The following is a 26,023-nucleotide window of genomic DNA, read 5'->3' on the forward strand; positions in this document are numbered from 1 at the left end:
AGAGTAAATTGGGCAACCATTAGTAACATTACAGATAATCACAGGATAAGTTACAGCTCTGAAAGCATAGGCCAAGTGCCTCAACTATTGCAGTCCATAATTTAGGACCTGAGAGGGTATTCATAATGAGGTTGTCACTACAAAAGGAAGTTGAAGAAAACCAGCTGAAGCAAACCCAAGAAAAATTTGCATATCCTAACATTACTGCAATATTCACAGCTCTTTTATAGCTTAAGCCAATAGGGTAAAATGTCTGCTCATGAAATATAATACAAAGATGTTAATGTGTCACCATTTGCATCAAAAATTGTTTTTTCCCAAATGATGTGGCATGGCAAAAGGAATCTACATTTTAAAACTCAGCTGAATGTTGAGAAAACTCATGTCCTGAATATCAATAAATTTTGGAGGGTTTAGCATTAGTTAATTATATAGCTTGCTAGTTTATACATGCTTTTTAATAATTTCATATCTTATGAATCCCATTTCATGAAATATCAATCTGAATTCATAATATTGTAGCAGCGATTCATTTTTAAGACTGAGTTCAGATTTCCAGAAAGAATTTCTCAGCATGTCAAAGCTAAAATTAGAAAATCTAGTCCTTCTAGGACATAGAACAGAAAATTAAAGGCTAGGTGCCTCTGATTTCTAAAATATACGTAACATCTTTAATACGCAATAAGCTGTACCAGCTTTATTTAGTACATTATTCCTCTGATAAGGAAGTTCTGAGGATTCAATTACAGCCAACCTTTTAATTCACCTTTTTATGGTACTTTTCATGGTACACACAGAAGTATTTCTGCATAAATTGCTGCATGGTCAACATTTATAGCACCTTCTTTAAAATGCAACTAACAAAAACAACAAAAAGAGTTCAGATGGTTAGATCTGTGGTTTTCATGTAAGACTTTGAGGAAATGCTTTGTCCTTACACCAATTTATAATTTACTTTTTGAGGTAACAACTCTAAATGACAAGTATTTCCGACAACACCTAGAAGATAGTCTTTCACTGGGACGATCACTCCTGATTGAAGATATAGATGAAGAGTTGGATCCAGTCCTTGATAATGTATTAGAAAAAAATTTCATAAAATCTGGATCTGCTTTTAAGGTTAGTAATCAAACAAAATAAGTGTAGTAAGTAGTTAGCCTAGTGACAAACGTCATTTTACCATTGTTACAAACGCCTGCTGAATCAGGTAAACTTTGTATTCAGTAGAGAAGTGCAAAGAATCAAACTGAACTAATAAAATATAGGAGACAGAGCCTCAGCTGGGGTAGTAAGTTGACGAGTCTAAAATAGTGTTTAACTACCAGAGTTATTACTGAAGATTCCAAACTGGAACCAATTATGCTTATCCGATTAAATGCTTAAAATTCTCTCTCTTGATTTTCAAGCAGTGCAAATATGCTTAAGGGAGTGGTTTCGTCTTACTCCTTTGTAAGCCAGGTATTTGAAGGCACCTTGGAGACTCATATGTTGGAGCCTCATATGCCCCACACTGCCCCATGGCAGTGGGGTTGGAATACGATGATCTTTAAGGTCTCTACCAACACCAACGATTCCATGATTCATACTGCGATATACAGTGATCAGATTTCCTTGTGCCCATGCAGCTTTTGAGTTAGACAGCTGTTTTGGAATATCTTAATTCTGTAAAAATTTCTTTGGAAAACTTGGAATAAATTTTTAATTTCTTTGGAAAGATTCTTTGAAACCTGTGTAGTCTTAATAAAGATAAAATGTATATCCACTAATTTCTGTTCCATTGTTGGATCACATAATTCCTTTTTTCTTGGACATAAGAGAATGATGATTTCTACAAAGGTCAGCAGCTTCTACCACCTCTTCATTTGAAGTGTGATTGGAAATAGAATGATTCTGAAGCTGTTAATCAAAATCCAAAGTGGAAGTAACCCCTATATTTAGCTGGAGGGAAATGCTACTTTTATAACATACTCTAACTTCTACACTTGGTCATTAACTTTTATTTTCATGACAAATTTGAATTGAGAAATAAATTTCCTCTCTCTGGCATTTCAAATACTGTAATTTTTTTTCGGTCAATACTACTGAGTATAATAAAGCTCTTTTTCCTCTGTTTAATACTATTTTTACTTAATCCACAGGTGAAAGTTGGTGATAAGGAAGTAGATGTTATGAATTCATTTAGATTGTACATTACTACAAAGCTACCTAATCCTGCTTTCACACCTGAAATTAATGCAAAAACATCAATTATCGATTTTACTGTTACAATGAAAGGACTTGAGAATCAGTTACTGAGAAGAGTAATACTTACTGAAAAACAGGTAAGTTAACAGTACACATAAACCATAGTGATATGTAATTTTTTTTCCATTTAATTGGTTTTGGTATGTAGAAAAAAAAAAGTTCAAATGGAAAAAGACGTTAGCCATTTTCTAAAATTATATTCAGATTCAGTATAGACATTTCCAAATAACAAAAATATATTGGGAGGCTCTTAAAATATATATGACTGTCAGTACAGCACAAACAATTAAGCACCAGGATTTGACATTGACAAGATACATCATAAGATACTCAATAAACACTGCTTAAAAAAAAATTTGTTATTAAAAACACGCTTTAGATACCAGGAAAAGTAAAATGCACATTTCATGACTGGATCCAACTCTTCACCTGTATCTTCAATCACAATTCATGAACTTGAAGAATCAGCAACTGAATTTTAAATATCCCTTATGGTTGCAACCCATAAAGTGTCGTGCCAATTTCTTGTTTTTCAACAGGAACTAGAGGCAGAACGAATTAAACTCATGGAAGATGTAACTTCTAATAAGAGGAAGATGAAAGAACTGGAAGACAATCTTCTTTACAAACTAAGTGCAACCAAAGGTTCTGTATCAAAGTGTTAATCAGATTAGGTAGATAATATGATTCGCACTAGATCCTTTCCATACAGAAACTGATTTATCCATTTAAGATGCAGTAAGAGAATATACAATGGTAGGAGTATGAGGACTATGAGGGATTTGGTGCTATAGCATGCCACTATATCCAGACACTTAAGTTTAACACCTAAACAAGTTTTGTGAAATAAATCCATTTTTTGAGCACTTTCTGTCAGATGAGACAAGGTATCTGACCACGGGCAAATCTTTAACCCACCGAAAATGTAAATTAGAATGACCTGGCTTAACATTGTGTTGGAACTCTTCTGCAGGATGTTATGAGCCTGAACATGATCAGTTACCATCTCTGGTGGAAAAAGAATCTGGTAACAGAAAATCAATGAGTAACTGCTGGAGATTCATGAATATTGTTGAGTGATCATTTCCCTTAGGACCTTAAGTCTTTTTTACTTTGAATGTGCCACTGAATAGACTTCAAAATAATTTAAGTATTTTGTTGACTATGTATGTTATGGGCATAAGATAGGTGACTTCTCTAGTACATGTTGCAAAGCTGTTGGTATAAACACATTTAACATCTTTTGAATGCATTTGCTTAAAAATGTTTGATGTAAAAATAATTTTTAGTATTACATATCCTGTTTGGTCTCTATTTTAAAAGCTTTCTGTTATCAGTAAATAATTTCAATTTTTTCATAAATAATTCCTGTATTTTGGCCTTTTGTTTTATATATACATATGAAGTGAAAACGTTGTTACAAAAATGTCCTAAACATCCAGTATTTTACTTTTTAGGTTCACTAGTGGATGATGAATCCTTAATTGGTGTCCTGCAAACAACTAAGCAAACAGCTGCTGAAATAGCTGTAAAGTTGTCTGTGGCAGCAGAAACTGAAGTGAAGATTAACACTGCTCAGGAGGAATATCGACCTGTTGCTACACGTGGAAGCATTCTTTATTTCCTTCTGACAGCAATGAGCATGGTCAATAATATGTATCAAACTTCACTGGCTCAGTTCTTGAAGCTATTTGATCAATCCATAGCCAGGTAGGAAGACATTAATTTTTCCTACTATTCAGATGTTTGCCTTTCCAATGTATTTGCTGTTATTAACGTGTGTTTTCTTTGTGCTTTGTTTTCATGATTTAGGTCTAAGAAGTCTCCTGTGGCTCAGAAAAGAATCTCAAATATTATTGAACATCTTACATTTGAAATTCATGCATATTCTGTTAGGGGCCTTCATGAAAACCACAAATTCCTCTTTACCCTCCTCCTGGCTTTAAAAATTGATATTGAGAGAGGACACGTGGAAAACAGAGAGTTCCAAACTCTCATTAGAGGTGAGCTTTAAAAATTGTGTTATGTGTAAAGCTAATTGAACCTATTTAACTTTTACACCATTTCAAAGTGTTGTTTCTTTATCTACATGGTTTCTACCAACAGTTCTGTGGAAACTGGGCTTGTTCAGCTTGGCAAAGGGAAGCCTTAGAGGAGACCCAATAGTAGCCTTCCAACACCTGTGAGAAGGCCATTATAAGACTTAAGTTATCCTTTGGTATGAAATAAATCTTAAGTACACAAGTGTACAGTTAGTATCCCAGAGAAAATGACTTAGGTCAAAATAGATAATTTAAAAAGAAATACCAATTATTTCTTGACCCCTGGAATATCATGTATATTTCATCAGAATGTTTTTATCCACAGGAGGTGCAGCTTTGGATCTACAAGCTTGCCCACCCAAACCATGTCGCTGGATTCTTGACATGATATGGCTGAATCTAGTGGAGTTGAACAAACTTCCACAGTTTGAAGAAATTTTGGAACAGGTGATATTTGCTAATTATCTTTTAAATGTTAACAACCAGTTTTGTCGTCATAATTGTGTTTCCACAAAAATACAGAATAACATCATAGAGACAAACAAATAGGTAGCATGAATGGGGGTATGTTTATTTATCTGCTTTATGGTATTTGATACTATAGTAATTCAGGTAGAAAAAGGAGAGAAGTAACAGGAGCAAAGGAAAAAGGAAGTCAATAAAAGAGCAAGAGGATAAAAAGGTAGAGGTATCAAAAAGGCTCATAAAATTAATCCGAGTGTCAGGTTTTAAGTTACAATGTTGTCTTCTGTCTTGAGTCTGGGGTTTTTCACAAGTGAATGGTTTGCTGCTTGTTTTTACACACTCATTTCCATTCCAAGGTTAACATGCTATTCAGATACGATGAGCTAGCTATAAATGCATTGTTTTATTGAGACATGCGTGAACTTATAGGCACATAAGCTTGTGACATGTTCAGTTTGGTAAATTTTTCTTTCTTTTTTTAGTGTAGTTAAACCACTCCCTAAGCATTCCTTGTACCTAAGCACTCCTAGTTAATCAGGCTGATAGCCAGGACACTAAGCTCTCCTTGCTGTTACAGCATTGGCCAGCCAAGTCCATTTTGTGATGGCATATATTGCCCTGAAGGGCAGCTGATATGTTAGCTAAATCGTCACCTGGAAATGGTCCTGGCTGTTTCCCAACTCTGTATCAAGGCAAGATCTGGATACATACGAGCCCATTTCTTCCAGTTTTGGTTTCTGGAGGTATCAAAATAGGATATATTAAGTTAGGAGAAATTTGGAGGAGCTTTAGTTAGGTTATTCACTTTGGGTTATTAGGGCACCAGAACCTTATTTCTAGAAAAGTCCTTTCCAGGGCTTTTCTAGAATGTGTGCAAATAAAATTTTAGACTCCAAAATAGTTAGGTGACCATGTTACCACAAAAGCCCTCTTTTTAAAATTAATTTTTTAGAACTGTCTTACTTTTGTCATGTAGTTGCAAGTTAAAAAGTGACAAAATGATTTTAGTAATAGATAGAAATGGAATATGGGAGGGTGCCAACTAGGATATCAGTTAAAAATGCAAATATGGTAAAACCATCTTTTTAATACTTATATTCATCCATTAGAAATGCTGTTCTACTTGACTCATTGTATTAAATACAACTGTATCATTATTCATTTAGATAAAAATAGAAAATTATTTAAAGTGACAAAAAAGGACTGAGAATTATATGCCCAGTTCTCAAGATGTTTCCTGTGCTTTTCTTTTTTTCTTGCTAGTTTAAATTTTTTTTTCTCCTCTAAAAAAATAAGTCTCAGATGCCTAGTTTAACATAGACATCTTCTGCTTTAAACCTTTATCAGTGCATTCCTTGTTCTGTTCCCAGTGATCTGAGAATATTGCAGTAGCTGACCCTTCTCAGTCATGGCATTAAAGGCTCAATTGCATTTTCACTATGTTCTGTCCACTGGTGTTCCTTGTCCTATTAGGTCATGGGTTCTAAGAGGTGCCTAAAATTGTGATCATATTTGTGGTCAGATTTATTCTTTCTCAAGCCAAAGGCTTACTAGAATCTTATACTTTCAGTTTGTGATTCATTGTCTGGCTAGACTGTATTTGGAGAGATTTTTCTGGTCCTCTTCATACTCTGTGATCAAAAGGAATTAATTAATCACTCACAGTATGTTCCTCTTGTAGTATAGAATCCTTCTGCTAATTACTGATTTTTCTTAAGTAGCTGCATGTGTTTGGGAGGGGAATGCATAGATAGCTAACTGGCTTGAGAGCCTGCATCTTAACACTAATTGCAACAATTGAATTAATATTTTTTGTAATATTTTAATAGCGATTCATATGGCATATGTCTTAAATGCTATAGGCAATGTTACTTGTAATATACCCTAATATAATAACAGCCTCTCATCAAAAGCTCCATTTGCAAGGGGATTTTACTGCAGCTGGAATATATTTATCTGTGTGTAAATGTAATAAATTTAGATAGCTGGAAGTGATAAGCAATGGAAAAACTGGTTTGATAAAGATGCCCCTGAGGAAGAAATTATACCTAATGGATACAGTGATTCACTCGACACCTTTCGCAAGCTTTTACTCATCAGGTGAGCACCTTCAGAAATTTTGGGAAATTACACAGTTTCAACACGACGTGTCTCAACCTATCAATATGCTATTAGCATAATAGTGTAATTTTAGTTATCTCTGGGTGACATTAAATATCAATTCACTCACATGAAATGTGTTTTTATTCACTTACTTCAGAGCTATCCTCTGCCATCTAAAGGTATTTATAGAAAATATTTTTTAAAGCTTTGCTTTTACATCATGACAAATGGAAACTGGGAACCATATTGCATCCTTCTTTGAGAAGCCCATGAAAAATTAGAATAAACCAGATAGTTTTCAATTTTTTAAAATTTCTTTTAAAATTAACTATTTTGACTAGCTTTAAACAAGTATTAAAAAAAATTTCTAAAATAAGAGAGATTCTGAAAATGCAAAACAGGTATTCAAAACCCCATGTGAAAAGTGTGCTATAAATTATATCTTTTGCATCATATAAGATCTCTGAGATCTTGGGATTAAATGGATTTCCCCAAAGAAGCATTCATCTGCCTTATGCATGAGATCATATCTTCCTCCTTTCATTGTATACTTTCCAACTGCTGTAACAAATAAATCAGAGATACTATGAAAAAACCCAGCAATATTATTTTACTAGACTTTGTCTTTACATGATTTGTCTTTGGAGCAGATTCAACCTGTGCAGTAAAAAAAGCTAGAATCTGATGGAAATACCACATTGTTAAATGCTCTACACCCTAAGAGGGAGGGGAGCATCTAAGTCCTAAGCATTTAAATAATCTTCAAAAATTGAAGATTTTCAAAGTAATAAATTTTATCCAGAAGTAGTTGTTTGTTTGTTTTTCTGTGGTAAAAATACTCATCACCAACACAAATGCAATCCAGTGCAAAAGAGTTGAGTTTGTACCCTAAAAGAGTAACAGACCCAATGAATCATCTGCAGAGTTTTACTAAAGGGCAAAAACCATCTTACATTTCCCTCTTTGTGTTCTCAAATACAAAAGTTGTGTTTAAAATGAAGAATGTCCCAACCTAATAAAGATGCCTAGAACAGAAGATTCCAATGCAAACAGTTAAGGCAAAATTGCAAGCAACTGGAAAGTATCAAACAGTCATAAGTAGAGGGATGACCATCAGCTCTGCCTGTTATATCTGTAAAGACAAACCTACAAGCATATATATAAATGTCTGTGTATGTATACATATATATATGTATTATGATTAAATAAAAATCCCTCTATTTGATAAAAACAGAAATTCTAATTTAAGTCTGATCTTGGAGGAAGAGGCAGTGAATTTATATCTTTGTGTGTATTTTAATTTCTAGGTCTTGGTGTCCAGACCGAACGCTTTCCCAAGCCAGGAAATATATTGCAAGTTCCTTGCATGAGAAATATACAGAGCCAGTTATTTTGAATTTAAGAAAAACTTGGGAAGAAAGTGACATGCGAACACCTCTCATCTGTTTCTTGTCTATGGGATCAGACCCAACTGACCAGATTGATTCCTTGTCCAGGAAGCTTAATTTGGGTATGAAAGTAATTATTCATTGTCATATGTTAAGATACAGAGGGGCAGTGTAAGTAATTTCAGAAATATTTTTTTCTGAGAAGTATTTCTTAAATTCTTTTTTTCCTGAAACATCATCGTAGAGATAAAATAATATTTTAAATAGAAGACAGTATGCCAAGAACCATTCTGTATGAAGTTGGACAGTAATTCAGGTCTTTTTTTTAATAAATTGTTATCATCCTTCCCAGTGATGATAACTTTTTAAATCCTTGTAAAACAATTCTTGTTTTTAAATTCTGTTATGGTGACAATAATGTTTTCTTGTTTTAACTGCAGGTAATGTAAAAATCAGTAATGTGTTTAGAAGATTACTTCGTTACAGAAAATAGCTTCAAGATCTATGTTTGTATATTCTGGACTTCAGTTCCACGTTATATGGAAGTTTTGAAAAAGTGTGAATACAGATTGTGTTGAGAGTAGATGCATATTCTTGACATTAGTCACATTAGTATGTTCATAAGTGCAGTTTTACATCTTTGCATTGTGTTTAAGTACACTTTGAGAAAAATTGCTGTTCATATTTCAAATGCTCTGGCATTGTTAAAATTTGGTACAAATTCACATTCACAGTCGTGACAGTCAGTTTTTAACATCTGTAAGTATTGTGTATTTGTATTTCAATGTTGTTACACAAAATGTCAGTGTTTAGAAAATTTATACATAGTAGCATAATATGATGGTGAAGAGATTCTGCTTTCATAAGTATATACTTTTGCATTAGGTTTATTTCATTGCGCTGTATTTATATCACTGCTTTTTGGACTGAATTGAAATTCTTACTTTTTCTCAATAATGTAAGTTCATTAATCTTAAATTTTCAAATATGTTATAGAATGTAGGACCATCTCTATGGGCCAAGGACAAGAGGTTCATGCACGCAAACTCATAGAGGTGTCGATGGAGCAGGTGGGAGAAAAACATTGCGATATAAGTTGATTGTCTGTTTGGGTGTCCTTTTACACCTCTTTAGCATGCAGTCTATAATATTTTGCATTTTCATCCTGCTGTCAGGCATATCTCAGGCTGAACATGTCTTTTTGAATGCCTGAGTTTAAAAACATTCCCCTGTGGGATATACATGTGGAGTCCAAGTCAATACTTCTGGCAGCAGTGCTACTGAGCAGTTTTCCAAAAGCAGCACATTCCTGACTTACCACTGTACTGTTAATCAAGGGTAAAAGGACATTGGGTCCTGGATCTGTCATGCAGATCCCACCTCTATATTGGAATTTCTTCTTTATCTCCTCTCCTTTAAGAGATGCCTAGATGATTCATATCTTCTACTAGATAAAATGGTGAGTGCACACATAGCTTAAAGTTGTAGATACAGAAGGATGTGCTTGCTCCCAATACTGTTTCACATTTTCCTTACATTTCTGCTAGTGACAGGACCTCTTACTCACCAGCACTTGGTGTCTCTTCATCACTGCTTTAATTGTCAGTCCTTTGGGTTGTGTCCCAAGCATGTCTAAGAATTTCTAAACAATATACAAGAATTTTTCTTTAAATGTTGTAGTGTATTTTGTTATGGCAGATGATATTCCCCAACAGTAAAAACATGAAAAACCTAAGTAGTAACTATAGATAGTAATCAAAACCCCAAATACAATGTAAAAGTTACAGTGCAAACGTGGTACCTTCTGCTCAGCTGGACACTTCAAGGAGTTGTGGACAGTCTTGCAATTGAAGACATACAGCCTTAGTTGCCTGTGAACTCAAAATATGGGGAATCAGTCATATACCTGTGTTTTGGAGGGCTCGAATATCTCTGCTAATAGAGAGCAGAATGTGAGTATTGGAGTACAGATGTACACCACTTTGGAAAAAGAAAAGAAAGAAATCTCTTTATAGCAAATGACAAATTTTATTAGGTGCAAATGCACACACACATCTGGTATTTCTTTGTTTGTATGTCTAGAATGGTCACTATCAACTCCCAGTTCATTGCAATGGTGAAAACTGGAGCATCCCTTCCTTTCTTTTGCCCTTAATTGGAAGCACTTCAGCAGAGCTACTAGTAACAATTTCTCAACTGCATGCCTTAGTGCTGCACACATTTTGTGAAGGGAGGAACATGTAAACGTCAGATTTGAAACTACAAAACAGAATTAGTGAATATGAAGACAAATACCTATTTGGGTTTTTTTTTACCTCTGGCCAGGAGTATATAATATGATTAAAACTGCTGTGCTGTGTTACAGGAAGATAATTTTCAAAAACTAAGTCTAATTCATTTGGAAATGTACAAAATTGATTAAAAATCTCTCTCAAAAAAGTTGTTCCCCAGAAAAGAAGGAAAAAAACCCATTCATTTAATCTTGTTTTTAATATGCATCCAGTCACCATAAATATTTCAGTTATATCTTTTCACTAACAGTTACTGATTTCTTTTTAAATGAGCTAAAACAGAATTGCTGAAATGAAATTACAAGCTGTAATGAAATCCACTGTCCATCACTGTTTAGAACTGATTAAATAATGTCCTATTTTAATATCAGGCTTCTAATTCATCAGGCTTCTACAGTGATGCTACAAAAGCTGATTGAATTTAAATTCACAAGCAGAAGTTTAGAGAGACAATAATCAAACGAGAGCTTTCATGCAATTTGAGAGATGAATAAGATCAAAATAAGTGGAGGTTGAATTTCATGCAAATGCCTTTATTGCAGATAAACTAATTGGAGTTAAAAAACTTTTAGAGTCTTATTACCACCTCTTTACACTTACTTTAGATTATGTAATTAACAAATCAGTTTTTAAAAATACGTATTCCTTAAATTTCAGCTGTTACTTTTCCGCTCACATTCTTTTGGATCTGATGATAGGATTGCTTATTACTGGTGTTTTGCTGGGAGAGTAATACAGGAACTACTTTTTGCCACTAGATAGCACTGATACTTTACTTACAATATTGAGTCTGGTTATGTTATTTTCATGTTATTTTCATTGAGAACAAGAGAATGTGGAAATAACTTTTTCACTAACTCATGTTTATTTGCATTATCTGCGCCAATATCCTATAATATCAAATGAGAATATATATTCAGGATCAGAACAAAAGTTAAAAAAAATTACATGGAAAACCAAATTTGATTCTTATACAGAAAGTTGGCTTTAGCATTAAGAACAACTTGTTCTAAATTTTATATGATAATAGTTGATATCCTTATGTAGGGAGGCTGGGTGTTACTTCAGAACTGTCACCTCGGACTGGATTTCATGGATGAACTACTGGAGACAATTCTTACTGCTGAGATCCAGAATGACACATTTCGAGTTTGGATAACTACTGAACAACATCCTAAATTCCCAATTACACTGTTACAGGTTTGTTCCAATATTTGATTCAGGTACTTAATGAAAATTATTCAAATTAATCATGTAAATGGAGGGAAAAACCCCAAAACCCAAGAAAAAAAATGGACTTGCCTTACAATGTAAATATCACTTCAAACAGGAAGGTTACTTACCAGTAACTGGAAGTTCTTGATGATGCATTATGTTTGTGTGAGTTCACACTAATTCTGTACACAGAAACACTTCAATAAAAACTGTTTGGTTTTACTTGTATCCCTTTTTGCCCAACTAGATGCCTTGTGAACCGATTAATGCCCACAAAAGCTCTTCCAGAGAAAGATTCCGAATTCCCCTGTAATAAATAAATGAAGTATAAATGGGACAGAAAACACATGGATAGCACATCTCAGAGAACATCATCTACCCGATTTCTTTGCATAAACTATAAATGGTTGTTCTATAGGTCTCAAGGATACACTTTTTTTTAAGACCAGGAAAATTGCCTACACTCTTAGGAAGTGCACGTAAGTCACTGATGATGGTTCGCAGCACTCCCACAGTGAGTCATAATGCTACTTAGTATCTACTGTAATAGCTGTCTGCTGACAATTCTGTGTTCCCTTTCCTCTAAAAATCAGTGAAGGTCTCCTTATTGGTTCTCATTCTCTCTGAATAAAAAGATACCTCACCTGACATCTAGCATGTGAAGGGGGGAAGGACTCCTGTCTTGAAAGAATCTACAGACAACCTTCAGAACTGAGAATCATCCATCACCATGGTCTTTGTATGGAAAGCTAGCTGTATGGACTCTTATATTCTCTCAACAGAAAATGAAGTCATCCTGCATCTACAAGGTGTTTATGAATAGTGAGGTATATAGACACACAGTTTGCTAAAAGTGAGACAAGAGAACTCAGAGGATTGCTAGACGAATCTTCACTGCATTTATCACAAATATTTCCCTGTGATTTCCCACTCTATAGTGTCACATTACCTGTTAAAATGTTAACATATTCAGGGATTCCAGAACATGAATAATTGACAAACGAAAGCCCCTTCTCAGTAGAAAAGAGAACAATTTGCTTTGCTTTTTTAAATATAGAATGTTCATCAAAAACTGAACAGGATAACCTTTGAAAAGTGGAAACGCTGATTTTCCAGTGTTCCAATTCAGTCCAACAGAAACAGGAACACAAGACAGTGTGTCCATGGGCAGTCTGGCATTTACTCTCCTTTCTCTGCGTGCTACCATGTCACCCAAGCCAGACAGACAATTACTTACAGTTGGAGAGAAAAAAACCCTTTATTTTTATTTGGGTTCCTCCAGCATTTGCAATTATCTCAAGGAACAGAGATTCTGGTAAGGCCAGTCTGTGTCTGAACTTATAAATTGTCCCATGAGCATTATCCAGCGCTGGAATGCAATAGCCCATAGGGATAAGTACTTACAACATTCTCTGATGTGCAAACCTGTACTAACTAGCACTTCTCCAAATAATTTGCAGGTATGGTTTGAAAATTCAAATTGTGTAGCCACTCTTCCCATTAGGCAGTTTGCATGAAATTAGGGGGCTGAATTCTAAGGGGCTGTGGCAATTTACTACCACAAATGTGGACTCAAGGCCTGCTGACCCAGAGTGCTCAGGAATATTCTCTGGTGAATCCAATTTGCTGCTGTAGACAGGCACAGAGTCCAGAGTCGCCACTGTGATCACAAAGATATGACCTAAGGAGAAGTGAGATTTCTTTGTATCTACTCTGAAATTCTGGAAACAGCAATACAACACTTATCTTGTCATTTATACTGGATGCTTCTCTTCCATCATTCAGTCATTGAACCAGGGATATAAAAGCATATGCCTTCTGAAAAGCATGGTGACTACTTCTATGTCATTGATGAAAATTTTTAGATCCATGGCCAAGTGTCAGTGATGGTTTTAACCAACAGAAATTAAAGGTCTATGTTCAAAACCCTTCGTGGCCTGATCTGGTATGACTGCAGAAGAGAAGGCTTTGGGAAGACCTTATTGCAGCCTTGCAGTACTTGAAGGGGCCCATAGGAAAGATGAGGACAGACATTTTAGTATGGCCTCCTGCAACAGGGCAAGGGGTTCTGGTTTTAAACTGAAGAAGGTTTATTTGGATTAGATACAAGAAATAAGTTTTTTACAATGAGGGTGGTGAGGCACTGGAACAGGTGGCACCCAGAAAGGTGGTGAATGCTCCATCCCTGGAAAGATTCAAGGTCAAGTTGGACAGGACTCTGAGCACCCTGATCTATTTGAAGATGTCAGTGATCGTTGCAGGGGGATTCAACTAGATGGCCTTTAAAAGGTCCTTTCCAACTCAAACTAGTCTGTGATTTTGTGTACTCCTTTTATGCAGTTTAAGTGCATATCAACTTTATTTCTACAAGTCTTCAGTTATTTACATTTTATTTATAACTAATAGTTGTGACATTTTCATATGTTGCTATTTTTTGTTTCAGTAAACAAATCCAATTCCTCTATGTTTTTCTTGTGACAGATTGCTATAAAGTTCACAAATGAACCTCCACAAGGTATACGTGCTGGACTGAAAAGAACGTTTTCTGGAATTAGTCAGGATCTCTTAAATGTTAGCAACCTGCCTATGTGGAAACCTTTGCTTTACACTGTAGCATTCCTGCATTCTACTGTTCAGGTATTTCTTAAAAGGCAAATAGTGTTGTAATATATGTAGTCACTTTAATACAGGTTCCTGCACAAACACATTCTGATATTTATCATAGCGTCACGCTGCAGGACTAAAGCTTTAATTTCTATAATCTATATTTCAAGGTTCATTATTATATCTTTTTTTTAAAGTAGCTTTTAAACAATTTTCATATGATGGGCATTTTTCTTATCTAACTTCAGCTGATTGAAAGTTAGTCATTGGGTATAAGGGAAAAATTTCTCTCTGTGGTCAATAGAAATAGATAAGCCTGCTGAAACAGAAAAACAGCTTATCTGTCACAGCTGTTTTTATCTAAGAGTGAATATTTTTCTAGAGATATATGTCACTCTTTCTGCCCATTGATTTTAAAGGCAATCCAGATGACTAACCTGCAGTAGCTATTTTCTAGATGGCCAAAATTAAATAAAATTCTTATCTGTTTCAATGTGTTTTCTACATTAATTCCAGCATGAGAACGATGATATCTATACTTTGTACTTAAAGATAAATAAGTTTTGAGATCACAATAGATGCTAATAATTTGAGCTCTCTGACTGCACCTTCTTTTCACCAAGGAGTTCAAAATAATTATAAAACAGTGCTTAAGCCTTAGGTTCTACTGAGCAGCTTGTATTTTTGGTGTAGGCAGTTGGTGAGAGAAGGACAATTTGTTGATGTTCCCTGTTAAGATACAGCATTCTGCATTATTTTCCTTCTTCTACCCTTTTTAAACAGTGAAAAAGTTGTTCTGTGTATTGCCTCAGGATTATACTGTTCTTGTGGAACTAGATGATCTATGCTTATTCAACCCGTCAGTATTTTTAAAAACTATTACAGCTATTCATCTACTAAGAAATTTTATTTATGAATTGCCAACCAACAAGCAATATATACATTGTCCTGCCTTTAAACTGACCAATTCTTAATATCCTTTGGTGACAAGATCATTATGATAAATATAGCTTAAGAAGCAATTAAAAAAACCTGGCAGGAAACCATTACACCTTTCTGTATGGTATTATTGTTTAATTCTGTCTCATCTGCTTATAGACAATAATTGATTTTGAAAAATAAAAGGTGGGGATTTTTTTCAATTCTAGTTCTTTTTAAATATTGTAGCTAGGGTGCCTAAATGTTACTTCAGGTGTCAAAGACTGTCAGTCATTGCTGACCTGGTAATATAAAATCTGATAAATTTGTTATATTTATGTCACTTAGTTGAATTTAGACTGTAATTTATGCATTTGATAAATGTCGGCACTATTCAGCAACTTAGTTCTTAACTTCTTGAATTAATTTGTGCTACATTCTGAAAAAAAAAATCATTGAGCAATTTAACTGAGGTGGCATTAACAAGTTTGTGAGAAATCTAATAGTGCTGGATGTTTGAAGTGTTTGGGCTACAGAATATATATTCATTTACTTTCATAGTTAACTATTTTTCTGTTACTACAACTGTTATCACTTTATTTCCAAATAGGTATGCAATAATAAATTTGAATAATGTAATGGTAGCAACCTTAAAATAAAGTTGTGAATTTTGAAAAATGTACATTAAAAAAAATATATTGAAACAATAAGATGAAAGTGGCATCATAGAACCCGTTGGAAAATGGATCATAAATATAGGCATTTGAAAATTTGAAACTATCATTAGTCGACAGTATATGTAAAAAGAAATGAAAAACTGTGCAATTCTAAATTAATTAATTAATTAGTACAAAAATCTCATTATCCACACAGAAGTGAGGCATTGAAAACCTGTGACTTGTGAATTGATTAGTAAAGTTACTAATAAATGATTTTGTTGCTTTTTCTATAAATATTTATCCCTCACAGTATAACTTAGCTGTATTATTGATGTGTATGAGGCACACAGCCATTTCCTAGGCTACCTTTCTTCTCTAGTTCCGTTCTTTACTCCACTGGTATTGTTATTATTGAAATTTATTACAGAAAAAAGTTATTTCATAAATATACTTGGTTTTAATTTTATTCTTAAGGAGCGACGCAAGTTTGGACCTTTGGGTTGGAATATTCCCTATGAATTTAACTCAGCAGACTTTACAGCCAGTGTTCAGTTTATACAAAATCACCTAAAAAGGATTGACATCAAGAAGGTGAATACTGAAATCTGTATACAGTACATTTAAATGCTTTGGATGGCAGCAGCATTTTTTTTTCCTCATGTTACTATTTATCATAATTTACTCATTGCTATTCATTTAGTGCCACTTCCAATGATCAAAGGTTGAGGTTCTCTGCAAGAAAATCAAGCTGAAATATTTTATGTGCTGTTACGCATGTAAAAATACACAGTTGTTAAGAACCTTAAAATTTGTTTTTCTTTTTCACTACTATATCTAAAATTCATAAGTCTGTATGTTACCTGTTTTGGAAAGGGAGATAAAATATTTAACGAGTTTCACAGAGCCAATCAGACTCCTCTACAGCTACCATTTGGTCTTCTACTACCTAGCAGGAAGTAGCCATTCCTTATGAAGCAGCACTCAGCCAAGAGAGAAAGATGAGAAACAGGGAGAAGGGGTGGGGTGGGGAGAGTGGAATGGGGAGTAAGAAGAGAGGCAATAGCAGCTGTGAGTGATTTCAGGTCAAACAAGTAATAATGAAATATATTATATATGTACATATTATATTGTATATATAATGAGATATTGCTTCTAGAGAGCAAGTCCTATGAGGACTGGCTGAGGGAGCTGGGGGTGTTTAGCCTGGAGAAGAGAAGGCTCAGGGATGACCTTATCGCTCTCTACAACTCTCTGAAAGGAGGCTGTAGCCAGGTGGGGATCGGCCTCTTCTCCCAGGCAACCAGTGATGGGACAAGAGGACACAGCCTCAGGCTGCACCAGTGGAGGTTTAGGTTGGACATCAGGAGGAAAGGGTTGTCAAGCATTGGAATGGACAGCCCAGGAAGGCTGTGGAGTCACTGTGCCTGTAGGTGTTCAAGAAACAGCTGGACATGGCTCTAAGTGCCATGGTCTAAATTGGTGTTTGGTCAAAGATTGGACTTCATGATCTTAAAGGTCTTTTCCAACCTAAATGATCCTGTGATTCTATATTATAATAGCAGGATCAAGCACAGCTCTTCTATAAAATTACAGAGTTGAGCTCAGTAAATACATTAGAAATAAAGTATTATTGTTATATGATTTTTTCAGTTTACATTTCAGAATATTATGAGCTTCAGATTATATTGAAATTACCATCTTCTTCTTACATATAATATAACTATAGTCTTTCATTTACTTTACTTGTATCCAGGGGATATCGTGGAACACAGTACGCTACATGATTGGAGAAGTACAGTATGGAGGCCGAGTCACAGATGACTATGATAAGCGTCTTCTTAATTGCTTTGCAAGGGTAGGAGACTTTGTAAATACAGTTATTTGTCATTTTTATTGGCAGCTGCAATACAGAAATCAGAAGGCCTTCTTTCTGCTGAATATGCACTTCACCAGTTTACAAAACTTTTCAAAGTAAAATATATTTTTCAAAACATCATTCTTTGGCAGTGAGCTTCTTCCCCTTGGTTCCTCTTTGGTGAGGAGCAGAAGCTTAAAAAGACTTAGCTGGAAGTCAAACTTAGTAGACGTAATTCTTAATGATTTACTGTTGTATTAAATTAAAATTAGATGTAGTATCTGAAACAAGAACCCTAATTCTCCAAGAGTAAAAATGAGATTAAAAAGCCCTCTAAGTAGCAAAATAATTGCTGGCCTTTTTTTTCCCCATGGATTTTTCACAGGTGTGGTTTAATGAAAATATGTTTGACAGCGCTTTCTGCTTTTACACTGGGTATAAAATTCCAGTTTGCAAAACCCTGGAACAGTACTTCGACTACATCCAGTTACTCCCTGCCATGGACAGCCCAGAGGTGTTCGGTCTCCATCCCAATGCTGATATTACGTAAGTAGGTCCCAACATATTGAAAACAGAGAACGTTTCTTTTAGCATTTGGAAACAAGTCCCTATCAAATGTTTAAGTAAAGTATATTTTTCATAGGAAACCTAGGATTCATGTGAATTTCACTGCTGAAGTGGAACACTTTCTGTGTATGTACATTGTTATAAATGCAGTTATCTTCAGCTACATTTAACGTCCTTTTAAGGCAGTTGGAACTCATTACTTACTCCTCGTGATTTTACTTCTTTTAATTGAAAGCATTATGAAACTTTTATATGAGCATGTGATAGGTGGTTCTATACAGTTCAACTAGAGAAAGTTTCTAGTATTTGCCTTCTGTTTCAAGCAGTTTATTTTTCTGTGCCTAGCTGTTAAATGATTCTCTGGATTGTCATTTGGTTTACAAGCATGCCTTTGGATGCAACTACAAACTTATGTTGCCATCAGTCCTGCCATTCCCATTATTTAAAAGAGGCTTTTCAACTGCACCAAGTACAAGTTCCATCTAAAATTTTATCTTTGACTCAATTCACTCTTTCATTCCAAATAATCTGTGTAACAGCTCGCCCTTTATTTCCTTCTAATATTATATGCCCTGTGAAAGGATATGAACGTAATCATATTTTTTTCACTGAAGTTCTTAATAATTCTGCCATGAATTATTGCATTTTCATATGCAGTATGTCCACATTCCACATTCATTGTTTCTTCACATAGCTCTTTTAAATAAAACAAACGTTATTCAAATGCAGAGTTGCTGTGAAAACCTAACGTCTTCCAACATTTTTGGATGAAACAATAATTTCCCACAATTTTTCAGTCTCAAAATTGAGAGGCTGATGCTGTGTCAAGAGGCCTGTATTCTAAGCATGCTGTGAGATGAGTACACAGTTTTATTGTCAACTCTGCCTAGCACATACTACTGTTAATATATGCTTGTGAAGAAGAGAATCTAAGAGTAGATTCTGTTTCAAGTCATTCTCAGATGCTTGCAAGACCTCCCCTCCAGAAATGATTAAAGAAGAAAGAAGAGCCAAGATTTAACAGAGAACTAAACAAAGTCTTGAAGAGACACATGCTTTAGATCCAAAGTTAGGCTTGTAGGAGAGCTGATTTATAGGAGGAAACTTGAGACTAACAGTGTTCAGGGAGCTTTAGTGAGTAAGAACAGCTCTTTGATTTCTCTTTAGTGCTCAGTTTTTCTTCCACTTGGTACCTCAGCATATTCTTGCTACTTTAGGCCTTTTTTTTTTTCTTTCTGGTAGATTTTGCCTGTATTTTGCCTCTGTTTCTTTAGAGTTTGGGGGAAATGTTCAACAGCTTCATGCTTTTTGCCATGCTTTATCACAGTCTGTTTTAGGCAACTATGCACAGCTACTGTGTCTGAATTTCATCTTTGATGCACAGACCAGATGGATTAGCAGCCCATACAGTATAAAAGTTCTATTCAAATTCTCCCTATAATATCTTATCAAGTCATCTCAGGGTATGCAGAAGGCTAACTGCTAGAATTGAAACCCTGAGAGAGCCAAGACCTCTCCATGTTACTGAGGACAAGAAAAATCTTATCTTTCACTAATTTGCTGTGACAGTTTTACAGTTCGGCCAAAAGCTCAATCTGTTGGTTCCAATTGTAAGGCTTCAATGAATTTCAATGCTTTCATTTAGGATTAACACCTGAAGTCATTGAGAATGATTTCAACCTGCTGTATGAATCACAGTCTCCGAAAAAGCCACACAGTTAACAGGTACCTGAGCAGGAAACAAATATTCTGACAATCTTCTGCCAAACCCCCCTTCCCAAATGGTTCCCTACTGAAGCCTTAAATGTAGCTGAATTTTTGTTAAGCTATTGCAGGCTGGTGAATGTAGGGTTTTGAACACTGTGCTGCAATAGATATTGCTGTTTTCTACACAAAGCCGAGGCAATGTTTCTGTCACGTGCATTTTTTCTTAACTTCCAGTACAGAAAATCCCTGATGCCACAGATTCCAGCTATCAAATAATGGTAGTCTGTTCCCTTCAAACATTTTAGAAAATACTTTTAATAACGCCTTTTCGGAGTAAATCAAAATCTATACAAAATTAATTCTCTTTTTTCTTCTTATGACACAATTCACTTCACAAAACTGCTTCAGGGAAAAACAATATATAAATAGGTATTGAGTGCTTTATCTTACATACTTTCAGGCAACACTGACACTATAAATGAGTTTCATTTAATGTTTCTGTAGCTTCCTTTATGGTTACTCCAGACTTCCTTAACAGTAGTAAAGAAAAATAGATCCTTGTAAAGTGCAATTTCTCTGACCACAAAGCAGACATCTAAAATACATGAGCTGAATTGGGCAGTCTAGACAAAAACCTGTTATGGAGACATCTACACATAGATATCTACATGTGATGAGGGTCAACCCATCATGTGCAACTGAGTCTCTTCTCAGGAGCACGGTACTTCCTTTACAGACCTCTGCCATCTTTTTATTGTTATTGTTTGCATCTATACTTCATTTTATTTGCAACCTAAAGGAAAGTCAGGTTTTCCAAAGCCCAGAAAAATTTTGTTGCAGAGTGGTTTTTATGTTGAATATGCCCCAGTGGTATGTGAATGAAATTTCTTCTTAGTATTTTAATCTCACTTCCACACTGGAAAATTATTTTAATGTAAAGATCAAGATACATCTTTTTGTCTTTTCTATTTTTATTTACAAAAAAGTCTTGTTCAAACACTAATTGTTATTTATACAGGATTCACATAATTTCTCCTCTTCAGAAGATTCCTAGCTTGTGTCATTGAGGAAAGGAATATCACTAACATTTGATTCTGTTCCTTTGATGTTATTTTTCAAAAGTCCTTCTGTCCTTTTCCCCAAACTCTGCATATTGCCTTCTTTTTAATTTTTTTTTTTTTTTAGATTTAGAAATACCATTTTCTAAATTCTGAGATTTATTATAATTAAATTGGTGTAATAATCAGGGAGCCTATACCTTCTACATAAAATAGTCTGCAGCAGTATTGTAAGGATGGTGCTTACAGTGTGAAGAGGAAGGTTCACATCTCTCTTATCACTACTTGTTAAATCAGCAAGACACAAAGTAAAGATTACAACCACCACTATGTCATCCAAATTACCAATGAAGCCATGAGTCCAAGAGAAATTTTATCTTTTATGCTTATACGTAGTCTTGAATAAATCTTTCATTCTTTTAATGGGGCCATAAATTGAAAAAACGCTTGAGAGTTTTGAGTCTAAAGTCGAGGGTTATGAAAAACCTTGAAAGCCCCCATCATGCCTACTTTCAGAAGGAGAAATTATATCCTCTGAGAAGCAAACTCCCAGTAGTATTTCTTCTATTTTTCTGATTTATAGTCTTTATAATGGCATTCACAAAAAAATTTTGTTGAAATGCTATAGTATCTAGATTCTCTAGTATTATGATACCATATCCAAAGCATCTTTAGGTGCTTTGGGAGTTCGCACATTCTATCCTTGGTTTCATGTCTTATATAATTATGCATGACAAAGTAATAGAAGGAGATGGGTATCATATGAAAGTTGAAAAGTAAAACTGACATGCAAAACTGTGCTTTGAATCAGTAAGAATGCATGTCCTACATCACTCATTATGTATGTTCCTTGTGTAGCTGATTCCATAAGGTAAAAGTAGGCATTGCCAACACTTCAGTACTCCAGGCTTTCTTTCTTATTTCCCCTCATAGCTCTATGCCACTGGATAGCACTGTAACAAAAATACTCCTGTAATTCTTGTGTTGAAGGACTGACGTGGTCTACTATCTTTCATTATCCAATGCCAAACAAATTTAATTCACATTCTTGTATTGACTCAGAACATAAGTTTACATTAGCATTGCCCATGCTTCACAATGGAATAGAAGTTTTTAACCGGCAGTGCTGTAAATCTAGCAGCCCTTTTCATTAATCCTGAAATACCTCAAAGCAGAATGAATTTGCTAATTAATAAAGGGGCAGCTTGCAGAGTTGTATCTCCACCTTTTCCTGCTTCTGCATTACACTTTTAAGAAGTAATTAAATGAGGCAAATATTCTTCCTTGTTACAAAACTTTTGTTGCTTCTTCCCAACAAATAGTTCTTTGAAAGGTCTTATCAGGAATATGCTATTTCCTTCCTTTTCCTCGGGATCCCTAGGTGGTTTTTCTGCCATCTCACTATCTCAGCTTGCAGACCTCCTTCTTAGCCCTGAATTAGAAATACAGCAAGTGTATAACAGGGAAGAGGGAAGTCCATATTCTTTAAAACCATGGTAAACCAAATGTTCATGATCGGTGTGTTACGGTTGGTGTGGTATGCAAAGGAAAACTTGTTTTGTGTGGGTTTTGATTTGACTTGATGACACACTGGTTTTTGTGTGTCCTACAAAGTGATCATTAGCTATTAAAAAATCCTATATAACTGATAACATATTTCTCATCCTCTCAGATACCAAAGAAATACATCAGCTGATGTTTTAGATACTATCACCAACATCCAGCCTAAAGAAAGTGGAGGAGGATCTGGAGAAACTCGTGAATCAGTCGTTTACCGTTCAGCTGAAGACATGCTAGAGAAACTTCCTCCAGATTATGTCCCTCATGAGGCAAGCTAATCTTAGTTTCGTCTTACTGTTCTCTCAGTAGACTTTTCACATTACACATTCCAAAAAAGAAACATTGAATTGTACGAAAGATCATATAGCTAGTAGTAGATTCAAGTAAGCAACCAACAACATTACTGCTACCAGCATGAATTGGTGTGAAGATTTTTTATTTAAAATCAAGACATCTAAATTGGTCATGGAGATATGTCATGGAGACTATGCTTGGACTTCCAAAGCTACTTGTGAAAACAGAAAAAAACCAGTCAACATTTTGTGATAGCAGTCTCCTGGCCCTTCTGGGTGAAGTCCTGTTCTAGCAGAATCATGAGTAATTGGGTAGTATCAGACAAAAAAAAAACAACAAACAACAAAACTGCAACAGTTGTAAGGGGATGTTAGTTGAATAATATAAAAATCTAATACTTACTTTTCTGAACACACAGAAAGTTATGCTATTGTATACTACAACAGCATTTCAACAATTTAGACTTAACTAAATTCCTTCTCTGCTTTTATATTTTAGGTAAAGGCTCGTTTAGTTAAAATGGGAGCACTTAACTCTATGAATATTTTTCTTCGTCAAGAAATTGACCGCATGCAGAAGGTGATCACAGTTGTCCGCACCAGTTTGAATGATCTGAAATTAGCCATAGAAGGAACTATTGTTATGAGTGAGGCAAGTAAAGTATATTTACTTCATATGGAATATTGTGCTTTAAACTATTACATTGATTGATTTACTTGAATATTATTTAATTCCTTCAGAATTTAAGAGACGCACTTGATAACATGTATGATGCTCGAATCCCTCAAGTGTGGAGAAGAGTATCTTGGGATTCTTCCACACTTGGCTTCTGGTTTACTGAGCTTTTGGATAGAAATGCTCAATTATCCACTTGGATATTCCAAGGGAGACCAAAGGTATTTTGGATAACTGGATTCTTTAATCCCCAAGGTAAGGTTACTGAAAAGACTTGAGTAGTAATGTATTGAATAATAATGTAATGGTTGTACAGCCAGAGCGTGTCACAGAAGCCAAGACGACAAATGGGTTCAATGTGCACACACAGCCCAGAAAGCCAACTGCAGCCTGGGCTGCATCAGACAGAGCATGGCCAGCAGGGTGAGGGAGGGGATTCTGCCCCTCTGCTCTGTTCTGGTGAGAGCCCACCTGGAATGCTGCGTCCAGCTCTGGGGCCCCCATAGAAAGGATGTGGAATCCGCTGGAGTGAGTGCAGAGAAGGACCATGAAGATGATCAGTGGGCTGGAGCATCTCTCTTGGGAAGGCAGGAAGAGAGAGTTGGGGCTGTTCAGCCTGGGGGAAAAGGCTCTGGGGATGACCTTTATAGCACCTTCCAGTACTTAGAGGGGGCTACAAGAGAGCTGGACAGGGATTTTTCACAACAGCATTTGTGATAGGGAGGATGGATTTAAACTGAAAATGGGTAGGTTTAGAATTGATATAATGAAGAAATTCTTTACCGTGAGGGGTTGAGACATTGGAACAGATTGCCCAAAGACGTGTGGGTGCCCCATTCCTGGCAGTGTCTAAGGCCAGGTTGGATTGGACCTGGTCTAGTGGAATTCTCTAATTCTACATTTGGGGGTTTTTTTTGTGACCCTGCCCATGGCAGGGGAGTTGGAACTTGAGGATTTTTTGGTCCCTTTCAACCTAAACCATTCTATGTGATTCTACGGTTCTATGATCTTTTAGTCTGACCCATAAAAACAGTTTTTATATTACAAGAAGGAAAACATATAGTTAATAAATATAAATTTAAATATAAAAAATAATTTATCTTGTTGACATATTGTAGCATGATATTATACAGCTTCTAAAGAAAGTATACGTAATGATAATGATACAGCTTTTAAAGAAAATACTATTTTTTCTGTGGTTTGAAACTGTTTAACTCATTCCAAACTGTAAGTTGCAAGTATGGAAGAGCTTTAATCTAGAGAAAGATGTTACAGGAGCAACAAAATTACTTTTAACAGTACAGTAAGAGCAACCACTCACTGGAACACTCTCATCAGAAACATGGTAGAGTCCCCATTTCTGGAGGTTTTCAAGATGTAATTGGACAGTGCTAGATAATCTCATCTAGTCTCCCTTTCCCATGAAAGGTTGGGCCAGGTGAACTTCCCATGTCACTTCCAACATGGACTGTTCTATGATTCTGTGAATGTGCAACTGTACCAGAATTTATAGCAGTTATCTTTCACAGAGAATTATCAACATTGAGTTTTCACGGCATATCCATTTCACAGGTTATTTAATGAATAGTTTCTTCAAATTCATCAAAGATGTGCTGTGAAGTACAAGTAAACATTATCTATCATTATCTGTTAATAGATTGATATTTTTATCATTTAGAGGAAAGAAAAAAAAAATTTAACCACCTCCATGAGTAAAAAACCCCATTACCTTATTAGGTGTGTGTTCATAGGAGAATCTCCCTTAGCCTCCACAACTACCTGTACAAAATTCTCCTAAGAAACTTCTGTCTGATAGCTTTGAGGTGTTTTTTGTTTTAATTAGGCTTAACCTCTGAAATTCTTGAATGTTATATGAGTTACCTTTGCTTTGTGATGCTTTTGTTCTTACTGGCCTTCCTATGGCCAGGACTGTAAAAAGTACTAACACAGAAGTTTTTTTTAGAGTCACTCTCAGAAAGAGTTGAGGTGCCTGGAGCACATCCAATTTATTATTAAAAGATGGTATTGGGATGCCAGTCAAAACATCATTCCATTTGTATCCTAAGTGGCACAGCTGAAAAGCATATTGATCTCTGGTGATTCAAGAGCACACCACCTACAGTGGTGTAAAAGAAGATGACGGACCACATTGTCTCAACAGAAGAAAACATCTAGCCTAATAGGCAACAAACCTGAGACACAGATGGTCTTGAACTTATTGCTCCAAACTCTGTGTTCCAAAAAAAAAAAAAAAAGGTAGTCCTGCAGCTAGAGAGAGGTTTCTAAGTGCAAAATATGTGCTGTGGGTAGGGGTGAGGTGAGTATATTCATATTACACTATATTTTTAACACTGCTCACCAGGACCTTCTCTCTTAAG

General features: G+C 35.3%; 1 protein-coding gene across 1 annotated transcript in view; it reads left to right on the forward strand.

Moving 5' to 3' along the window:
• The window catches only part of DNAH8 (dynein axonemal heavy chain 8), a 121,807-nt gene that overhangs the window by 93,715 nt on the left and 2,069 nt on the right, over positions 1–26,023 (forward strand). The window contains exons 74-90 of the mRNA XM_048299603.1: positions 964–1,119; positions 2,139–2,321; positions 2,784–2,889; positions 3,702–3,954; positions 4,057–4,247; positions 4,612–4,733; positions 6,733–6,851; positions 8,162–8,364; positions 9,239–9,312; positions 11,581–11,733; positions 14,230–14,385; positions 16,404–16,520; positions 17,683–17,784; positions 18,170–18,330; positions 22,789–22,945; positions 23,469–23,621; positions 23,711–23,900. Coding sequence (XP_048155560.1) covers positions 964–1,119; positions 2,139–2,321; positions 2,784–2,889; positions 3,702–3,954; positions 4,057–4,247; positions 4,612–4,733; positions 6,733–6,851; positions 8,162–8,364; positions 9,239–9,312; positions 11,581–11,733; positions 14,230–14,385; positions 16,404–16,520; positions 17,683–17,784; positions 18,170–18,330; positions 22,789–22,945; positions 23,469–23,621; positions 23,711–23,900 — 2,596 coding nt within the window. The remainder of the gene's footprint in view (positions 1–963; positions 1,120–2,138; positions 2,322–2,783; positions 2,890–3,701; positions 3,955–4,056; positions 4,248–4,611; positions 4,734–6,732; positions 6,852–8,161; positions 8,365–9,238; positions 9,313–11,580; positions 11,734–14,229; positions 14,386–16,403; positions 16,521–17,682; positions 17,785–18,169; positions 18,331–22,788; positions 22,946–23,468; positions 23,622–23,710; positions 23,901–26,023) is intronic.

This window comes from Corvus hawaiiensis, chromosome 3 (genome assembly GCF_020740725.1).
Source record: "Corvus hawaiiensis isolate bCorHaw1 chromosome 3, bCorHaw1.pri.cur, whole genome shotgun sequence".
Classification (NCBI taxonomy): domain Eukaryota; kingdom Metazoa; phylum Chordata; class Aves; order Passeriformes; family Corvidae; genus Corvus; species Corvus hawaiiensis.